We start from the raw sequence: 19694 nt of genomic DNA, 5'->3' as shown, positions 1-19694 counted from the left end.
CCGAGCCCGCCCCCCGCCCCGGGCGCGCGCTCCCGAGCCCGCCGCCCGCTCGCGGGCTCTGTCTCTAGGGGGCGAGGCCGGAAGGGGGACCCCGGGGCGCAGATTCGGCCGGGCAGGGTCTCTAAACCGGGCGGGGGTGCCGTGGCGACTCGGGCGCGGGTCCCCCTCCGCCGGCCGGCCCCCCCTCTCCCGCTCTCTCGCTCTCTCGCCCTCCCCCTCGCTCTTTTCTCCTCTGTGTTTCCGCGAGGCCTACACGACGCCGGGGGCTTGGGTGCGTGTTGGGGAGGGGGAGGGGGGCCCTACGAGGCTCGGAGACTGCGACAAAAAGAGGGTTTCGGGGACAGGAAATGGGGTGGCGGGCAGCGGGAGGGGAACCCGCCTCCGTGGGGGGTGCGATTTGTTGGGAGAGGGAAGGGGAGAGAGAAAGAGGGGCCAGAAGAGGAGGGGGCGACGCGGCGGGGGGAGCCGAGGTGGCGAAGGGGGCCTCGCCAAGGGGAGGCTGTGGCGGGGGAAGTGGCCGCGGGGGGGGGGCGGGTGACATCAGCCCCTCGGAAGGGATCCGAGCGGTAAAGGTGGTGCAGTGAGGGGGAGGGGGCGCGGGCGAGTCGTGGCGCCGGAGTGGGGGGTGGGGGGCGGAGTGAACGCGGCGGCCGCTGGGCGCGACTCGGTGCGTTTCGGGCAGGACATGCTGCGTGTGCACGGAGCAGACGTGTCCCGGCCGGGCCGGGCGGTGGAAGGAAGGAGAGAATCAAATCAAATAAGACCCAAAGAAAAAAAAAATGGAGTTAGTGCGCGAAGTGCCCAGTGAAGCCAAATGACACGTCATTTTTACAGTATGACCTTTTTTTCCCCTTCCAGACATGCAGGCTTTATGAAAAGCAAAGAAGAGAATTAATTGTAGCAGCTGCTCGAACCCCCCCCCCCCGCGCAGAATCCCCCCCCCAATAAACCATTAACACACACATTTTCCTGTTACTCGGCCACATTGAGAGTGCTTTGTGAAAAAAGGGGAAAAAAAAGACATTCACAAATCACATAGAACTGGAAAATGACATTTGTCTGTAAATGGCTTCTTGGTCTGGAAATGGCGTGGCTTTTTTTTTTTTTTTTGTCCTTTTCAGCGGAAGGGGGGATTGAGAGCGATTTAAGGAGAAGACTTTTTTTCCAGGTGGAAGGAGGTGAAAAGACGTTAATTAGTTGTTTGTCAAGTGACATTTGGTTGTTCGGTTCTGGGTTTTGTCTTTTGATTGCGGTTTTTCCTCTGGCCTAAAAAAAGGGAGGGGGGGATTGTTAACTGTAAGGAGATGACCTTTCCTCCTTTTTTCTTTAAGGTGCTGCTTTGGGAAAAAAATAAAAATAAGACAAAAGAAGCATAAAATAAATTGTTGAAATGACCAGAAGAATTACACAAGCGTTAATTAATATGGAAGTTTTCCACTTCCTTAGTAATTTGGCTATGTGAGTTAATTTGTGAATTTGCTAGGTTAAGACCTAGTTCATGGTCACATTTCAACAAAACAGCTTGATTATAAAGAATAAAATGTAAAAGACTGGCTTTCCTTTGTGGTGGTGTTTGATTTGCTTTTTTTGGATGGGTCATGTCTTTGTTCTCCTGGGTCCAGATTTATATAAAGCAAAAAATTAAGTGGAAGTAAGTCTCTGGTGTTCTACATTTGCAATTTCAGTAATTAAATAATACATATGTTGGGGTCTTGTGTAAAACTTCTAAAGGTAACATTATGCTTTGTGAATAATATGCATATAATTTGATTTCAAAGTATAAGCCTGGAAAAGTCTAGAATCTCCTAGGAATGCTATCTTGCTAACTGAATGCTAATTTAAAACAAGTGTGATGCTAATGGTACCTAACACCTTTGTCCTGGTGATCACAGAGTCTGCACTTAATTTGAGACTGTTACTCTGAACACACCTTGCATCACTATGGGCTAACCTTCCCCAGGTGTCCTAGTCTATGTGACTACATTTTATCGCAATGTATTGATAGCCTCTGGCACAGGTTTCTGTGGTCCATGCCACTGCAACACATTTCGGATTTTTAAGTGATCTCACCAAATGATGCCCCAAATCCCTTCTTAATCCATCTTAATTTAATGACTTAAAAATGGAGTGAATTACAGTACCACAGAAGATCTTGCAGTAATTTTCAGCCCAATTCCCTCATTTCATAAAGGTGGAAACTGAGGCACAGATCTGTTTGTGCTTGTCTGTAAAAGATGGAATACATCCTACCACTTCTGAAATAAGAATATTGGAGATTCTGATTCATATTATGTTTTCATGGAATCTCTTAATAGTGCCTTTAATATTTTAATTTGTGAGAGTTAGGCTCATTAAGATAGAGTGTTTGCTTTGAAATCAATGTTTCTGTGGAAACTAATTTTAACTTTTACAGATATTGATTACAGCCTTGTGAAAAGGCAAGTGGAGGAGGAATGCTTTGCTCTCTGGGCAGGAAAACAAAACAATAAAATTAAAAGTGAAAAATAAGGGTAAAAAAAAAGTTTGTGTGGGAGGAGGGCAAAAAAAAGGTTCACACAAGGATTATTTGTTGGAGAGAACGTGCGTTTGCAAATAAATAAATAAATAAATAGCAATCCTCCTCCTAGCTTGGTAGAAATGTGTGTGTGTTTATATTTTTACCAATGAAAGGTGATTTAAAATGGAGGCATGTGCTCCTTCTCACTCTTTTTGTTGGGAAGGGCTTGGAATCTTTGAAAACGCAGTGGTTTCCAGGAATATTTTTCCTTATGATTAAAGTCTTGTCCTTTTAACACCTCACAATTGTTGCTGCATGTTAATACGGTGGTTCTCAAACACTATATTTGATATTAAAATGTGCTTCTCGAGAAGGTGACAGAAAATTGGTGGTCTCCCATCTTCCCCCACCCTGCATAATGTGGTTGTTGAATCCAGAGAGAATTTATCTTTGGAAAGACGGTTTTCGGGAAAGGATGGGGGGCTAATTGGATAAAATGTAATATTGCGGTTGGAGGGGCTGATTTTCCAGTAGCCCAAGGGGAGAGAGACCTGCCCCCGGCTGCCTTGTGACAATGTCCAGGAGGGAGGTGCTGCGTCAGTTCTGATCTGGAGGGGACTGCAGTATATTGTTTGTGAACCCTGGGTATTTTAACCATGAAAAACCTGACAAACAATGAATTATGTGGCTCTGGACATTGATGCGGACAATTTACCGGTGAATTCTCAGGTTGCTAGAACTTCAATTCCCCCCATGACAAAATTGCGTCATTCCGTCTCTGCTCCCCCCACCCCCCAAATTTTAAAACAACCAAAAGGGAAAAAAAGAAAACACCTGAAAACAACAAAAGCTTTAATTCTTGTTTGTTATTCTGATGGTGAAATACTGCAGGTTGACACAGAGTTGGATATTTATTTCATTTTCGATGCGTCGAAATGTCAACGAAAATTGCAAGTCTGTTATATGGTTTGTTTGTTGTGTGTGTTGCTTCTGTGGCAAACACAGCAGTCCCTCCCGCAGCCCACAGTGTGTAAAATGCCTCCTTCATAACCTGAGACTTACTTTCATTTTCTAGGTGCTGGAGAATCTGGTAAAAGCACCATTGTGAAGCAAATGAGGATCCTGCATGTTAATGGGTTTAATGGAGAGTAAGTGTCAAAGCTGGGCCAGGGCACAGAGACCAGGAGCACATCTCCTATCAATCATTAGGAAGTTCAGGTCGCTTTGGGGGGCTGGGCAGCCAGTTTTCACTTTATTTTTTCAGCCTGCATACTAGAAAATCCTGGGAAGAGCTCCTTGGGGACTATCTCCACCCACCCCCACCCCGCCTTTTAATCTTTGGTGCAGGAACAAATAGTAGAATAATAATAATAGTAAAGCACCAGTCTTGGGGGGAAAAACAAAATCTCCCTTCCCCTGGGAAAATAGCGCCCGGTTAGCCCCATGACGGATCTGCTGCAGTGGGTCTCCCAACATGGCTGTCGCCAGCCGTGGCCACCCCCTTAGGTGACACTGACCACTGCAGAGAGGGCCCCCACCCCCCAGCAGATTTCCTTGAAATGCACCAGTGCAGGATATTTTAAATTATTAGGGAAACACTGTTTCAATAATATTCTCACATAAAGTTGGAAGAGGCCGCCCTTGTTAATAATTCCTCCTTCCCCCACCCCACCCCCCACCATGGAATTAATATTATAGGCAAATCATTGTTTCCCTTTTTAAAAATCAGTCGTCTTGCCTAAAGAAACCAAAAGGAGACATTTAAGTGATGGAAAGGCTGTGAGTTAGGTACTTCGGGCAGGATCAAGGGGCATTTTTGCCTTTGAAACGTCCTTCCAGGCAGCTTGCTATAGGACATTGTGACGATACCGCAGTGAGAATAAGATTAAAAGAGAGGGTGCATGTGTTAGGGATGTAAAAGAGAAACATGGGGTCATGCCTGCTGTCCGGCGGGGAGCACTCAGGATGACCCGGGAATTTGCGTTTCTCCCAGACTCTAGTTAAGTTCACCAGCCTTTGTTTTCACGGGTGGGCGAGCAAGCAACCCCACCAGGTTAGACACCTGAAGGCACTAGTTTGCAATTACTATTAGTCCGTTATCCCTCAGTTGCATTCCCTGTAGTTTCAAAAGGGGCGATTGAGTCAAGGTGGCATAATTTAATTCAGTTAGGCACCAAAAACCCCCAGAAATCAGTGTAAAACCCTTGTCACCTACTATGCACTGGGAAAACAATGAATTTTACCACCTTTCAGAGGTAAAATAACTGCGCTGAAGGCAGCTCTTTATGGGAAACTATAGAATCTCTTCGATCAAATAATGGGTGAGAGGGCGGTAAGAAAAGAATGACATCATACAAAGGGACATTGTAGTTTAGGAAGCTGTGTGTGCTTTAACCATGAATTCAGAAGGATGGGCTATTTTACCAATTTTATGATTGATTCGAGCTATCAATATGCACATGTGCTGTTAATTAAGTCACCTTCATTTGTCACAAACCAATTGTGAAATTCTTAATTCCTTACACACCTTTCAGTAAAGTCCTGCCACCAGAGATGGCATCAGTCAATAAACCAAAAGCCCGAAACAGACTTCTATATAGCTAAGAAATTGTCATTGAAAGAAAAATCTTGCCTAATTTTTCCCCCCTGCAACTTTGCTGGGGAGTGCTTCTTCATGAAGCTAGTTAAGCAAAACTAATTTGAACATGTCCCCTCTAGATAAATATTTTGATTGAAACTGGACATGGCTAGCATTTTTAAAAGGATGCAGCAGCCACTGTTTACCTTACTTTGAGTCCCATGGCAGACAGGACATCCCTGAAATAACCCATTTCAAGTTTTATGACTCTACAGGTCACCCTCAATTTTTTTTTAATTTTGAGAGAAAGGTGTCTCCTCCCTCAGTGAGCCAGTCTGTAGTGCAGACAAGGCATTTAAACCAGAACTTCTCTTTTCGGTTTTCTTTTTAAAAAGAGGAAGGGACGTTCCCAGTTTGCCTGCTTTGTAGAGGAAGCCATAGGTAATCTCCCAGGATGTTAAATATAGCCTGTGAAAGGAACAGACAGGGGACTTCTTCATGTGAGTCTAGAAACCTTATTTTTGTCTGGTCCAACGGAGCCTCCTTTTTTCTTTTTCCTCACTGCGGTATTGCAACAAAAGCGGTTTCCTTCTCCACCAGGAGTTCCCTGTGAAAGGGTGTCAGCCATCCCCGAAGGGGTGCGGGGCCTTTCCCTCCTCCCGTACATGTGCGCTTCCTTAGTGCCGGGCTGAGCTCTGCAGCTTGCCTTAGCTGTCCGCAGACTGCCGTGCCGATGTTTTATAGAGAAACTTGTAATTCTAATCCGACTTTCAGAAACAGAGGTCAAATTCGGGTTTTCCTAACGCAAAGCTAACTCTCTTCCTTACATTTGAGTGCCAGAAAGAACAAAAAAGTGCCATTAACACTGGTTGAGCTAATAAGCTAACGGATCAACACCATAGAAGGCTTAGTTGTGCTGCCCCTGCCCTCCCACCCCCAAGGAGGAATTTCTACCATTTATGAAGATTGGGTTTTCAGAGGTTTTTTTTGTTTTGTTTTGTTTTTTATTTGTTTGGTTTTTTGCAATCCAGGCAGTTTTAATTGATAGCAATTGATGGGGAATCATTTATAAATAAAAACATTTTATAGCTTCCCCAACTGTAGGAAGGGAGGTCATTACTGTTACACCAGGAAGGATCTGGGCAAAAGCCACCCATGTCCATGGCTTTGGGTGTTCAGATCAACACTGAGGATTGAGTCCTGGGAGCATGGGGAGCCTGAGGTGCTGCAAGATCCTCAGAAGACGTGTGAGATAAATCACTGCTTTAGCTCCCCTGATGCATGTACATTTAGTGAAAGCACAAGAAAATAATTATCGGTCCCTTCTGTCCCCGACCAGAGTCCCCTGAGGGCTCTGCTAACTAAACACTGCAGCCAAGGTGTGGAATTCTTCCCTCGGAGGCCCGCAGTCCCGGGAGACATTCCAAGTTAGCCAGAAAGGCGACCTAAGAATTAAGGGATGGCGGCCGATTGGTAAGGAGTGTTAGAGAGGCTGGGTGGGGATTTTTGTGAAATCGCGGTGCCTTGCAGATTAGGTGAGCTGTCAATCTCTCTTTAAAAGGGGCGGCGAAGAGGACCCGCAGGCTGCCAGGAGCAACAGCGATGGGTAGGCACATTCGAACCAGAAAAACGTTCTAACAAACAAACATGAAGATCATATTGGGAAACCGAGGGCAGAAAAGAGTCATTTAAGGGCCATCATCCATCTTGGCATATGTTTGCAAGTGACACATAAACAATTTCATAACATTTCACAGCAAGTAAAGTGCAAAACAATTTTTGGGGGGCCATCTTAAAGTGTAATTAGATCCATCTGGGGGAAAGTTCCAGATTGCAGCGTTAGACGGTTAGTTTAGGATTTTGAGAATTGATGTTTTTCCATATGGTTTCTGCCCCGTCCAGTCCCCGCCCCTCGCCCCCAGCTCTCTATTTAAATCTGCTACTTGTTTTTAAAGCTACTAAATTCCACCCAGTGGTTGGTCTGATTTTAAAATTTCAGACCTCTTTGGGGAAAAAAGTTTCTTTTACTTTCTTAACATATGTGGTGCCACACCTTCCTTAATTTGGGGGAGAAAACACGCTCGGCACCTTGCCGGAAGTCATTAAGAATGATCTCGAAAAGCCTCTTGGTCTTCTAAAAGTTATCAAATTAATTTTAATCCAAGGCACTTTGTGTTAGCTAGTGGGTAGGAAATTGACGGTGGCATCCATCTTTTTTTCCCATTCGTTATCAATTTTTTTTCCCACGTCCTGCATCCCCACGACCCACCCCACGCGCGCGCACGCATGCATGCCAGGGAACCCGCTCCAGCGCTGCTTGCACGTCTATGCAGTCATTGGGCGGCCGTTTCTCATGAGACCATGCAGGGCCATCCATCTAGCCTAGGGCATCTCAAAGAAATGGCTTCTGTGGACGGGGAGGGGAGGGGCAAAGGATGCTGGGGTCGGGACAAAGTAACTGACACATGTTTGTTCATCTGTTTTTTTTAGAAAATATTATCCCTAGATGATGGCTACAGTTTCTCCTCTTCCCGGCTCTCTCTGTCCTATCAAACTTTGCATGCTGGAATTGCCCTATCTTAGGAACCTCTAATAAGAATACTATTCTGTTGTGGGGGGAGGGGAAATGGGGCCCTACCACGTAACCTAAAGATTAAAAAAATAATAAAAATTTAAAAAAATAATAAAAAAATAAAAAAACAAAAAAAACCCCAAAGTGGCATGAAATCCTTAATTGGCCAAAATGTAGTGTAACAACACTCAAAAATAGGCATCTGTGTACAAAGTGACTAATTGTGAGTTTACTGTACCAAAAGTTGGCATTTGAGAAGTAACGACAAGTCCTTGAACAACCTACTGTGTGCTAGATGCTGTGCTAGACCCTTGAACCCTACTAACACCTGCCTGCACTTCTCTCTCTGACTGTCTGCAAGTAAATATAAGTATTAACATGCGTGATAAATAAAACTCTGCATGTCCCCAGCAGTCCCTGTATCTTGCGTCTGTCTTCTGTCTTTCTTCTTTTGTCTGTCTGTCCCCACGAAAGCACAACAACAAGGTACAGAACCCAATGAAACTTGGTACAACATGGCCTCCCCTACCACTTAGCCGAGAGGGGGGGGGTTGCTTATGATCCCAGCGTCTCTGCTTTACACCTCGAGGGGGGAGGAGAGGAGCTACAAGATCCTAAAAGGACTGCCAGCCCGAGCCCCAATTCCTTATAGTCCATCAGGATTCTAGCAATCGATACATATTTTGGCTTTAGAGACATCTGAGGAACTGTCTCTGAATTTCACAATCAACCTTCAATTCATTAAAGCGATAGTAAAAATGATGAGAAACCTGCCAGCCCCCAGTATAATATCTCCATCTACATAGTAATTGCTTCAATGGCAGACTTTTATGTCTTAGTATTACACACCCGAATTAGATTTCAGATTTCTTTTTTAGCTGGTTTTCTACTTGATCTACTCCCACACCCATTCACATAACATAGATGAACACTGAACACGCTCTCAGAATATCCGTATTTAAGACTGGAACTTTTCCAATTACCATACTACTACTTAGACCGAAAAATCAAGCTGAATGAAAGAACCTCGTTTCTGGAAATAGCTTTCTCTGGCTGTATGTACTTTTAGGGATTGGATCCCAGAGATAGCTAATCTTAATTATTGTGGGGCCTTAAAACCAGAGGTTAATGGCTCTCACTACCATGGAAATGGAGCCTGTTTTTAATGACAGCATGGATTGGTCCTATGGGGTCTTAGGTGAATTGGAATCCTTCAGTAATAAACATTAGCAGCACCCTGATACCCGTCCTTTTAAAATTCTTACGTCTTAATAATGGATCTTAGACTGTAGCTTCCAGTCTGGATGGTCCTGATTTCAGAAAGGGCCCTTTGTACACACCAAGGGGTCAGGTGGTTGCCGTGAGAGTTTGGGGGCCTGAGTCACGACTCAGATGGTGGCATGGGTTCCACACCCCTGGTTTGCACATCACGTCTGCCTAAGCTCCCCCCCAGGCAGCACTTTTTATTTAAATAGACACGAGGGGGTTCCTGGTACCGTTTGTTGCCCCGCCACCCCGCCCCCCCCAAAAAAAAACCCTACACGTCCCCCAGCTGATGAGAGCAGCACCACCAAACCAGCTCCTTATTCTGACAGGAGCATTGTCTTCAAGGCCAATTTAACCGGAAGAGGGTTGATCCTGGAAACAGGATGAAGTGAGCTCATTCAGAAAATGAGGGCCCACCCCTCGAATAAATATGCAAATATTTTGAAAGAAGAAAAGGCTCAGGGAATATTCGCTATTATAATTTGAAACAGGAAAGACCAGGTTTGGGGGAGGTGGGAGCCGTTGGCAGGCGAGCACCCGAACCCCCCTCAGCGGCCCCCTCCCTGCACCCCTGCTAACAGCTCTGGCAGACTGCAGCTGCTGTTAACCCCTTTTGTGTTTCTTCTACATTAATGTTCTGTCGTGTTCTACTCCTGAGGGATTATGGCCTCCACCCCATGACTTGGTAAATCAACCAGGTGAAGGCTTCAAAAACTGGGAATCTCCAGAGATTCTTTTAGAAATGACACACAGCAAGAGAAAGATAAAACTGTCCCCTCTCCTCTGTGACTCTGTTTCCTCTTCTCTACCTCAGTTTCCTCTTGAGGATGAGAGCATGTCGCAGAGCTTAATACACAGTAGGTGCATGTTGGTTGGTTCCAATACCCCCCACTCAAAAACCAAGGTGTGAGGTGGGGCAGTAGATGTGGCAAAATTTATACTCAAGCGAGGGGTCCTTTCTTACCCCCCATAAACATGCTCAAGAATGTCCTGTGGCCGAGCTCTAATGAAGACAGTTTGTGAGAGAGACACAGCATATCACGTGATGTGACGGGGTACAGACACTCCGTCGGGGACCCCAGCAGCCGAAGGACATGGCCTTTGCCAGTGACTGAATACAGCTCACTTCACACAGACCGTCCTGGAATGTGTGCAAGTTAAAAGGAAAAATTTTAAAGATGACATAACCTCTAATGTCTATGTAAAGAGGGGGAACACGCCCTTCACCCCTCAACACGAAAGCCCCAGACCATAAAAACTGCGGGCAGAACCTTACTCCTCGTCACTGCTGCTGGCTGCAGCGAGACACAATGCCTAGTTAAAGAAGTAAACACCCAGACCCACCAAAGCCCTGAATCTGTAATTGCGGCCAGCACCTGCATTCAGTCCACTAGTGCCCGAGGAAGCCCCAAGGGGAACCAGACAACTTCCCTCCTCCCACAATGACATCACACGCCCCACAAAGATGCTGACACTGTCAGGAAACCTTGGTACGGTTGGGGGCTTCAAGCAAGGGGCCCCCATCTGAAATAGTGACAAGGTCCAACTTCTGGTACAGTAGCTGTGATCACTATCCGGATGCCAGTTTGCCAATTGGCCCCAGTCGGGCTTGTCCCCTGGGGCAGAATTGGGGGGGGGGAGATGGTCATTTGAAACCATCTTTATTCGGGAACCTCCGATCTCTGCACAGATCTGAGCCCACAACTCCTTCAAGAACAGAATACTATGCTTTTGATTGGGGTCTTTTGACTAAAGCGATACAGTTTGCCAACGTGATGCAATATGATTGTTTTCTTTTCAATCCCACTGTAGTGAGAAGGCCACCAAAGTGCAGGACATCAAAAACAACCTGAAAGAGGCCATTGAAGTAGGTGCCTGGTTCTTTGTCTCGCCCCCTAGCCGCCCTCTCACACAGCGCCGTCCCCTGACCATCTGTGACCCCTTTGCAGACAATCGTGGCTGCCATGAGCAACCTGGTGCCCCCGGTGGAGCTGGCCAACCCCGAGAACCAGTTCAGAGTGGACTACATCCTGAGCGTGATGAACGTGCCTGACTTCGACTTCCCTCCCGTAAGCTCCGCCCTGGCTCAGGGTTCTTGCCTTAGCCCCCTCCCCCTTGCCGCAGACACTGCTGGTCGTCACACAGGAACCCCAGTGACACACCTGTGCCAAAGCCACACTTCCAGCAAAATACATTTCAGTGATAGTGATTCTGAGGCAAAAGCTAATTCTCTAAGGATCCTTGATGTTAAAAAAAAAAAAAAATGCTACTCATTAGGGAATGGCTCCAGGCCGGTGAGCCCAAATTCTGTCGTTCCCCCGCACCCCGTAAGTCTGGGCTGACCCATCCCCACCAGTCCACGTCACACTTTAATGCTGCAAGTCTCACTTGAGACATGAGTTGTGGCACCTGTAGGTATTCCTTCATACACGTCTCGTGACAAACAAAACAGCATGTTCAGTGTGACACCAATGTTAATTGTCCAGTTGTCTGCAAGTCCCTAAGATACTAAGGGATGCCGAAGTGAAGGGCCAGCTTTCAGCTTTACAAACGGAAGCCATTCTCATGGTAAACATCGTACCACTTAACCTTTACTGAGGTTTTTCTAGAATCATCCTTGCCTTCGGGCAAGTAGAGAATTCTTTTCTCATTATTTAAAACAAGAAAAGACTTTCACCTAAATCATAACTCAGGGAGTGTCTCCTGTGTGCCCTGGTTGGCGTGCATGACGCTGTTTACAAAGATCTGTCCGCTCATAAAGAACTGTTTTTTGGGAACGCAAAACAGCTTGTAATCAAGCATATACGTTTTGACCCCTTTGTGGGGAAAGAATGGTTTATGAGAGGAACGGGAAACAGGTTGGGAAGATGTGCAAGTTTATACAGCCCAGAAGGAAAAGACTTGTCTACAGTTAAAACAATGAGTTATTGTTGCCGTTTTTTTCAGGCTTCCATGGGAATTTGTGTATTTTAAATGGGTTTGGCTGCCAGCTTACAATAGCAGAGAAAGGCAGTATTAATAAGTATGGTTAGGTACATTTTAAAAATAGCCTTTGTTTCGAAAAAATTCAAGCAGTAAACACGATATACATAATGCAATGCACAGACTTTTTCATTACCTAGGATTCTATATTTCTAATAGAAAAACGGCAGCCTGTTAAAAAATGCATCAAGGCAGCAACCGTTTATTATTCCTACTGACATCTGAACTTGATGTTCTACCTGCTTTGAATCCTTTTCTTGCCGAATTCACATTGGGGGGAAACCTTTCCTTGTAAGGGAAGATTGCCACACATAACTAAAACGTGCTCACGTTCCAGTGAAAGGTGAACTGCAACCTTCTGTAATTTACAACATCTCGGAGCATATCGGCTCCTTCCGTTCCTCCTGTTACAACCCTTCCCGAAAGGACAGACGCTGAGCCAGGCCAGCAATTCCCAATCATACTATTCTTTGGGTAAAATTCAAGTTTTCCTTGAAGGAAAATTGAATCCCAGCACACCTTACCAAAGTTCTTCGTGGGCGTTAATCCCCTAATTTGGCCTGTCACTGGGAAGCAGCTGTATGGTCACATGGTGACCTGTGGTCCTCGGGGCTGACCCTGATCGGCGCAGGCTCCTGTCTTTAAACAGCCTTTCTTGTGTGCACCTGCAGGAGTTCTACGAGCATGCCAAGGCTCTCTGGGAGGATGAGGGAGTCCGCGCCTGCTATGAGCGCTCCAACGAGTACCAGCTGATTGACTGCGCCCAGTAGTAAGTAACCTGTGACACAAGGCACACAACATGGGCACCCCTGGAGGGGATGGGAACAGCCTCCACCCCTGCTGGTAAAGTCACTTGCAAATGAGCTCTTTTCATAGCAGCCAGCCAGTTATTCCCACCTGCAGTTAGAAAGTTCTCATCTGATTCATTTGTTTCTCAAAGCCCTTAATTGCACTTTTTAGTGCAGTGACATTATTTTATATAAACAATTAATGCCTGTTAGCGCAAAATGCTAATTAACTTGCACTAAAGTGATGTTCAGCATGCATTAGCATGAAGTAATTAATTGAATTGACCTCTAAGCATTTAGGGAGATAGGTCAGCTCTCACACTTTGGATAATGTAAAAATATTTTATTTTATTTTATTGCTGTAATTTAAAAACATCACAGAAATACGCCTCCTCCCTCCTTGGTAGCTGATAATTGCTTTGGCATTTCTGCTGTCAGGTAAGTGACTACAGTAGCCGCCAGGGTCCAATATTATCAGACCATGTTGATCTAGAGCTGGGTTTTGGGTTGAATTCTCTTTTCTAGCCTTACTTGCTCATTTACATTGGGCCTTAATTCAAAGGTGTTTCCTGCCGCAGTGTCCTCCCTCTCCCAGTGGCAGTGATAACATCTGGAGAGTCGCCTTTTCAGTAGTTTGCGACCTCCCTCACCCTGTACGTGATACAAGTACATGTATGACGCCTAGGGCCGGAAAATGGGACGGTGCTGAGGTCACAGAAGTGTGCTGCGTGGTCTCAGCTGTGATGCTCCGAAGTCGGTCTCTTCTGTGACTTGGGGCTGAGGGGCAACAGTTCTTTATGATGTAGCAGCCAAGATGCAAACGATCTTGCTATAGAAAATATTAGGTAACTGGGACCAAGGTACCTGGCTGGCTCGCAAAGAGCTAAAATTGCCTTACTCAGGAGCCCCAAGCCTGAGGGACCAATTGTGAAAAGCAGTGGAGTAAATTGGGGGGTGGGGGGTGGGGAGAAGGAAGAGGTAACAGCAATCAAATAGCAAGTTCCCCGGAATCCTGGGACCCACACATCGCACAGGCTAGTGTTGGGGTCTGTGGAGCCTGTCCGTTTATTCTCCCTGGCCCCTCCTGCCTTCCCATAGGAAGTGCATTTGGTTGTTTTCGATTGTCACATATGTGGCTACTTCATAGGGTTTAATAGACAAGTTTGTGTATTTTCAGCAGGGACAGAAAAACAGTCCCATCTTGGCCAGTCCCTGCGACCCCCACCCCCACCCCTTCAACAAAGTCCCTGATTTTCTCAAAAGTTTGAGCTAAAAGCTGGAAGTGCTAATTATAGTAACGCAAAACAAATGGAAATCCTGGAATTGTTTGCGTTTTGTGTTTTGGATCCAAGTCAGAAGTTGAGGTACAAGATCAGGAGGGTTCTGAGTGCTCCCCGAGGGGGAGGGCGGAGCAGTTTCATTAATAGTAGTTAGGCCAGGTTGTAGGGTTTTGTTTTGTTTTTTTAATCTGACATTGTGTAAAAGCTTTTTTTGCTTTTTTTTTTAATGCAACATTAAATTACTACTACAACTTTATCTGCAAATGGCAACATTTGCACAGTTTGTGGAAAGTTTTAAGGAAACTCAGAGAAAAAGCGAGCCCCGCAGCTTAGAACTTGTAAAGCGCCTTCCCGGGTGGGGCATTCCAGCCGCCCTGCATTGGCACGCACCAGCGTTTCTGGTCTGAGTGCCTTTATGTTAAAGTTGAGATACTGGTACCTTGCCCATTTCTTAAGCTGCCTATTTTTATTTGTTGAGCTGGGGTTTGGCTGGCCCCATTCCAGATGTCTCTCTCACAAGATTTGGTGCTGATCTATTTATAGAACTGTGGTTCTGTTGCCATGGCAACATGCTGGAGGCCAGGGCGGCTGGGGAGCTATTTCTGGACTGGTGCTGTAATGTAAGACTGATTGGGCAAGTTAGTATATCCTCTAAGCCAGACTAACTCGAAACTGGTAAAAAGGAAGGGGGGGAAAAACTTACAGAATTTCTTTAAATAGACTTTTCTCCCTTCGGGATTTTCTTTTCTGATTAGCCCACTATAAGACAATTCCAACCTCCCCCCTCCCCCCCCAAAAGAAAAGAAAAGAAAAGAAAAAACCTGGCTTTAACATTCCTTTTCCATATTAATTAAATTAGTCCAATCTTTCACAACTCATTTTTCCTAACGGTGTGTCTAGTCGAGAAACACAAGCAGAAGACTTTGTGCTTTAGGAAGAGGCATGGCTGTGGAGAGGGAGGTGGAAAACAGTGCTTTTCCTGTGGTTAATGAGAGTCTGTGAGACCCCAGCCCCCCCCCCCATTGGTGCTCCCCGCCATGTGAGGACCTACCCACTACCTGGATGGCCCTGAGATTTAAAAACTATAAGTTTCATATCTGGAGTGTTTCACTTCATGGACCAAATAGAACGGAAGGGAACTTTGTGTTTGTTTCCTGTTCAGTGTGGTTAGGGCAAAAAGGGCCCCTTTGTGTCACCCTCTTTTGTTCTCTTTAATGAGTGAGGTTCTTAAAAGGTAGACGGAAGGAATACCCATCCTGAGTAACTCACACAATCTCATTTTCTCTAGTCCCTTGGAGGAAACAGCCTTCCTTTTAAGTGTGCCATTTCACTTAAAAAACAAAAAACTGAATGACATGAAGTATACAGTTTTCAAACCACCTCCCATTTTAGTCACAACCAAACAATTGAAAACTGTTTGGTCATTGTCAGATGGCACAGAGTCGAATGGGCACGATTTCAGAGCTTCTGCTTCATAGAGCCAACCTTTTAAAATTGCTCTGTAGCTGTAGTTCCCCGGGCCCGGGAGCCCGTTCCTGGTTCTTAGACGGACCAGTCAGCCAAATACAGTATCTGAAATTCTATTGGCTCTAAACTTTCTACGGCATAAGCTCTGAGTCAGAAATGTAACCAACACAAGCAAAACCCCCGCTGACTTAACCATGGGACAACCGTTTCCACGCAGCGTGACTTTGTAGAGAGGCAGGAATAGCAGGTAATGGCACGAGCTCTGAACACCCCGTGTGTCTTTCTTTCCCTCCCAGCTTCCTGGACAAGATTGATGTCATCAAGCAGGCTGACTACGTGCCCAGCGATCAGGTACGCAAAAGCTCTCGCTGTCGTGGGGCACTGAGCCCGCCCCCCCCCCCCCCCAAGCCTGTCAAGGTGTTTGCTGCAGATTGGCGGGTGTTCCTATTTCGGTTGGTTGGGCCGAGATCCACTGATCTAGATTTCCTTACAGGACCTGCTTCGCTGCCGCGTCCTGACCTCTGGAATTTTTGAGACCAAGTTCCAGGTGGACAAAGTCAACTTCCAGTAAGTGACAGGGCCACTCTGGAAGCCCAGAGGTGCTCGCGGTTTCTTGCCGCTCCCCTGGGGAGGTAGAGGGTGGGCCTGTGCTAGCCCGGGGCAGTGACCACCTGTCCTTCCTCCCACAGCATGTTTGACGTGGGTGGCCAGCGCGACGAACGCCGCAAGTGGATCCAATGCTTCAATGGTACGAAAGCCGCGGCTCCTCCCCTGTTGAAGGACGTTTTACCTTTGTAAGTGTGAAGGGCTGTTGTCGTTCCTAACCTGCATTGCCTTTGCTTTCTTGTGCTGAAGATGTGACTGCCATCATCTTCGTGGTGGCCAGCAGCAGCTACAACATGGTCATCCGGGAGGACAACCAGACCAACCGCCTGCAGGAGGCTCTGAACCTCTTCAAGAGCATCTGGAACAACAGGTGGGTGCAGGGACCCGTGGGGCCCGCCAGCCTGATGAGATCTTCCGCCCGAGTTTGCCGCGGTCGGGAACGGGACCTTGGGTCAGCATGAGCCCCTGCGGCAAAAACGCTTGCTTCTCCCGGGCCTCACCCCTGCGTCCCTCTGTGTTGTTAGATGGCTGCGCACCATCTCTGTGATTCTGTTCCTCAACAAGCAAGACCTGCTCGCTGAGAAAGTCCTCGCTGGGAAATCGAAAATTGAGGACTACTTTCCAGAATTTGCTCGCTACACTACTCCTGAGGATGGTACGTGGGACCTTCTGCCGTCGATGGGCGCACATTTCAGCTCATTCGTCCTATAGTTGTCCTTATGTTAAAAATTTCTGTTCTTGAAGGTTGTTCATTTACGAAAACTGGCCAACGGTAGAGGATCTGTAGGGAAGGCAAGCACACCTTATGACCACTCCTTTGCATATGGAGAAATCCACCAGGCTCAGCGACAGCACGCTAGCTCTGCCCTGTCCTTTTAATCGCCCTACCTAACGAAACACTTATATTCTTCCTAGCTACTCCCGAGCCTGGAGAGGACCCGCGCGTGACCCGGGCCAAGTACTTCATCCGCGATGAGTTTCTGGTGAGTATAGACATTCTAAATCAAATAGGTCTCTATTTGATTGTTCTCTTATTCTTGGGGATGAAAATCTTAATTCTACACGTGGGGATTAAACAATCCAGTTCTTCAGTTGTATTTCACCAGTAGCCAGTGCGAATTTTAGCTTTTGGGCTCCTTGGTTTTTTGTTTTTTTTTTTCAACATAACGCCAATAGCTGGTCAGGGGTCCTTGGTGGCTGTCCCCATCGACTGTGGGGAGGTGGAGGGAGGGGTTCCCGGAGAGGTGGCGCTGACTGTGCTTCCATCTGCCCGCACCACAGAGAATCAGCACTGCCAGTGGAGATGGGCGCCACTACTGCTACCCCCACTTCACCTGCGCCGTGGACACCGAGAACATCCGCCGCGTGTTCAACGACTGCCGTGACATCATCCAGCGCATGCATCTCCGTCAGTATGAGCTGCTCTAAGAAGGGAACACCCAAATTTAACTAAAGCCTTAAGCACAATTCATTAAGAGTGAAACGTAATTGTACACGCAGTTAATCGCCCACCATAGGGCACGATTAACACAGCAGCCTTCCCTTTTCCCCCTTGAGTGATTTTGCAAATCCCCCTGTTCCCTTCAGCTTGCTTAAGTATTCCAAATTTAGAAAGCTTAAGGCGGCCTACAGAAAAGAAAAGAAAAAAAAAGGCCACAAAAGTTCCCTCTCTCTTTAAGTCGATAAAATAACAGCAGCAAACAGAAATAAATGAAATAAATATTGTCTTGTGCAGCATTAAAAAAATCAAAATAAAAATTAAATGTGAGCAAAAGATGTGCCTCCTGTGCATTACTTGCGGTTCCGAGCAAACACCCACTGTGCATGGTGGGGATAGCATCCAACCATGAGAGGCCCCGGGGTGAGGGGACAAGGCCCCAAGGTTATAAGTGGGTAAAAATCTTGCCACGTGCTTGACCTAATTATTGGGTTTGCAAAAAGAATTTGCAGACAATACACAAAGGCCACCCGGTCCTTCTCCCAAACCCGCGCCCATGGACAACCACTGGGCCCATCAAAGAATTCGGCACTTGACCTTCGCTGCTCTGCAAAAATTCTGCCAGCTGACACCCTGATATGTCTGTTTACCCAGAGTCCCCAAAATAAGGTAGTTGTAGGTATGTGGTTCTGTGTCCAGCTTTAAGGTAACGGACTCAGCTATGAGGGGGACATTTAAGAATGCAGTGTTTAAAATCAGAAAACGGGTTATTCAAATAGCATACAATATACATGTACCAAATCACTACACACTTTAAATATCTTACAGTTTCCTCGATTAGACCTCATTAAAGCTGGGGGGAGGACTGGAACAAGAGCTATGAAATAGAAACATTGAAACAACTGGCTAGCCATTTGAGAGACAAGCTATATCCCTACCTCATTCCATACACAAATGAATTCAGTATGGATCAATCACATGTTTAAAGACACAATGGTGCTTTAAAAGGGAGCTTTTACAGTTAAAATCTTGGTTTATAGAAGGCCTCTTTAAGCTGTGACCTAAGATCCAAAAGCCACAAGGGGAGGGGAGTTGGACGCACTATGCAAAGATTTAATCACATAAAAATATGGGTGGATGTGGGGACTGGATAAAGATGTGTAATGGTTAATTTCCATAATAAGCAACTCTTAAGACAAAGCAAACCCATCACAAAAATGGGCAAAGCACAAGAACATGCAATTTACCTTTAAAAAGATAGAAATAACTAACATTCGGGGAAAGGTGGGCCCTCGGCCAACACCGAAATGCAGATAACACACCATTGTTGGGAGAAAAGGTGGCCATTGGCACCTGGGAAGCCATGATGGGTTGTTGCTTGGACCTGAGGTCCACTTGGGTTCCCTAGTCCTTCATCCCCAGGGACCTTAAACTTGTGGTTGCCCATGGATGGATAGAAGAGACCAGCCTGTCCCCAGCATCAACCATTGCACCCTCAGAAACTGGCCTAATGGGATAAATGAACCAAGCTGATTCTGTAATTGAGGCCAAAAATCCACTTCGGTTCTATTTTCCAGATCAGATTAATCCCAGCCAAATTAAGCGCCGAGCATAATTGATCAGAGATGAGCAAAATGAACCCCAATGAGGGCAGAAAAGGTGCCAAATTCACCGTCTCCATAAAGCTTCCTATGTAATATTCAGGCACATAAAAAATTTCAGTGCTTGCTATATAGCTTTTGTTACAAAACAATCCTCAAAAACTCTCACAAATTAACATACTCCACTTAAGTGCTTGTTATGCAAATATAGCCAGAAGACCAGCCCATAAATTCCCACCATCCACCATCCCCAAGTGCTCCAAGTAGACACAACTAACTACAACCTGGGGCCAGTTATCAAGTGTAACCACGAGACCAGCCCACCATACAAACCCCTATCCAAGGAAAGGCTGTGCTCACAGAACATGGGTTCAACACGAGTTGCATAGCCCCTCTTTCAAGATGGCCACCTGTACGCCCCTTCTACGTAGACATTCTGGAACCTTCTCTGAGTAATCCACATAAGATTGCCACAGCAGTAGCCACATATCCATCAAAATTAAAAAACAAATTCCCAGGCCACAGAGCAGTTATACCAAGAAAACGATACCCCAGAACCTCCTCCCCTTGTTGCTAGTCAAAACTGGCAGAGACTGAGAACTACAAGGAGAGTCAAAAA

The 19694-nt window shown here is 46.2% G+C and overlaps 1 protein-coding gene across 13 annotated transcripts in view; it reads left to right on the top strand.

Annotated features, from left to right (window-relative positions):
- Nucleotides 1–17810, top strand: part of LOC109380071 (guanine nucleotide-binding protein G(s) subunit alpha) — a 51571-nt gene extending 33761 nt beyond the window's left edge. For 3 of the 13 annotated variants that reach the window (XM_019637260.1, XM_019637258.1, XM_019637267.1), the window contains 12 exons: nucleotides 3573–3645; nucleotides 6637–6681; nucleotides 10726–10780; nucleotides 10863–10982; nucleotides 12567–12664; nucleotides 15727–15781; nucleotides 15924–15997; nucleotides 16120–16178; nucleotides 16286–16406; nucleotides 16561–16691; nucleotides 16952–17019; nucleotides 17318–17810. In XM_019637260.1, coding sequence (XP_019492805.1) covers nucleotides 3573–3645; nucleotides 6637–6681; nucleotides 10726–10780; nucleotides 10863–10982; nucleotides 12567–12664; nucleotides 15727–15781; nucleotides 15924–15997; nucleotides 16120–16178; nucleotides 16286–16406; nucleotides 16561–16691; nucleotides 16952–17019; nucleotides 17318–17464 — 1046 coding nt within the window. In that variant the 3' untranslated portion in view covers nucleotides 17465–17810. Of the gene's footprint in view, nucleotides 1–246; nucleotides 272–3572; nucleotides 3646–6636; nucleotides 6682–9771; nucleotides 9775–10722; nucleotides 10781–10862; nucleotides 10983–12566; nucleotides 12665–15726; nucleotides 15782–15923; nucleotides 15998–16119; nucleotides 16179–16285; nucleotides 16407–16560; nucleotides 16692–16951; nucleotides 17020–17317 lie in introns of those variants that run through there. The other 10 variants (XM_019637259.1, XM_019637265.1, XM_019637263.1 and 7 more) reach the window with 7 other exon arrangements.
- The last annotated feature ends 1884 nt before the right edge of the window (nucleotides 17811–19694 follow it).

This window comes from Hipposideros armiger, unplaced genomic scaffold (assembly GCF_001890085.2).
Source record: "Hipposideros armiger isolate ML-2016 unplaced genomic scaffold, ASM189008v1 scaffold_32, whole genome shotgun sequence".
Lineage (NCBI taxonomy): Eukaryota > Metazoa > Chordata > Mammalia > Chiroptera > Hipposideridae > Hipposideros > Hipposideros armiger.
This window is presented reverse-complemented; position numbering and strand designations above follow the sequence as displayed.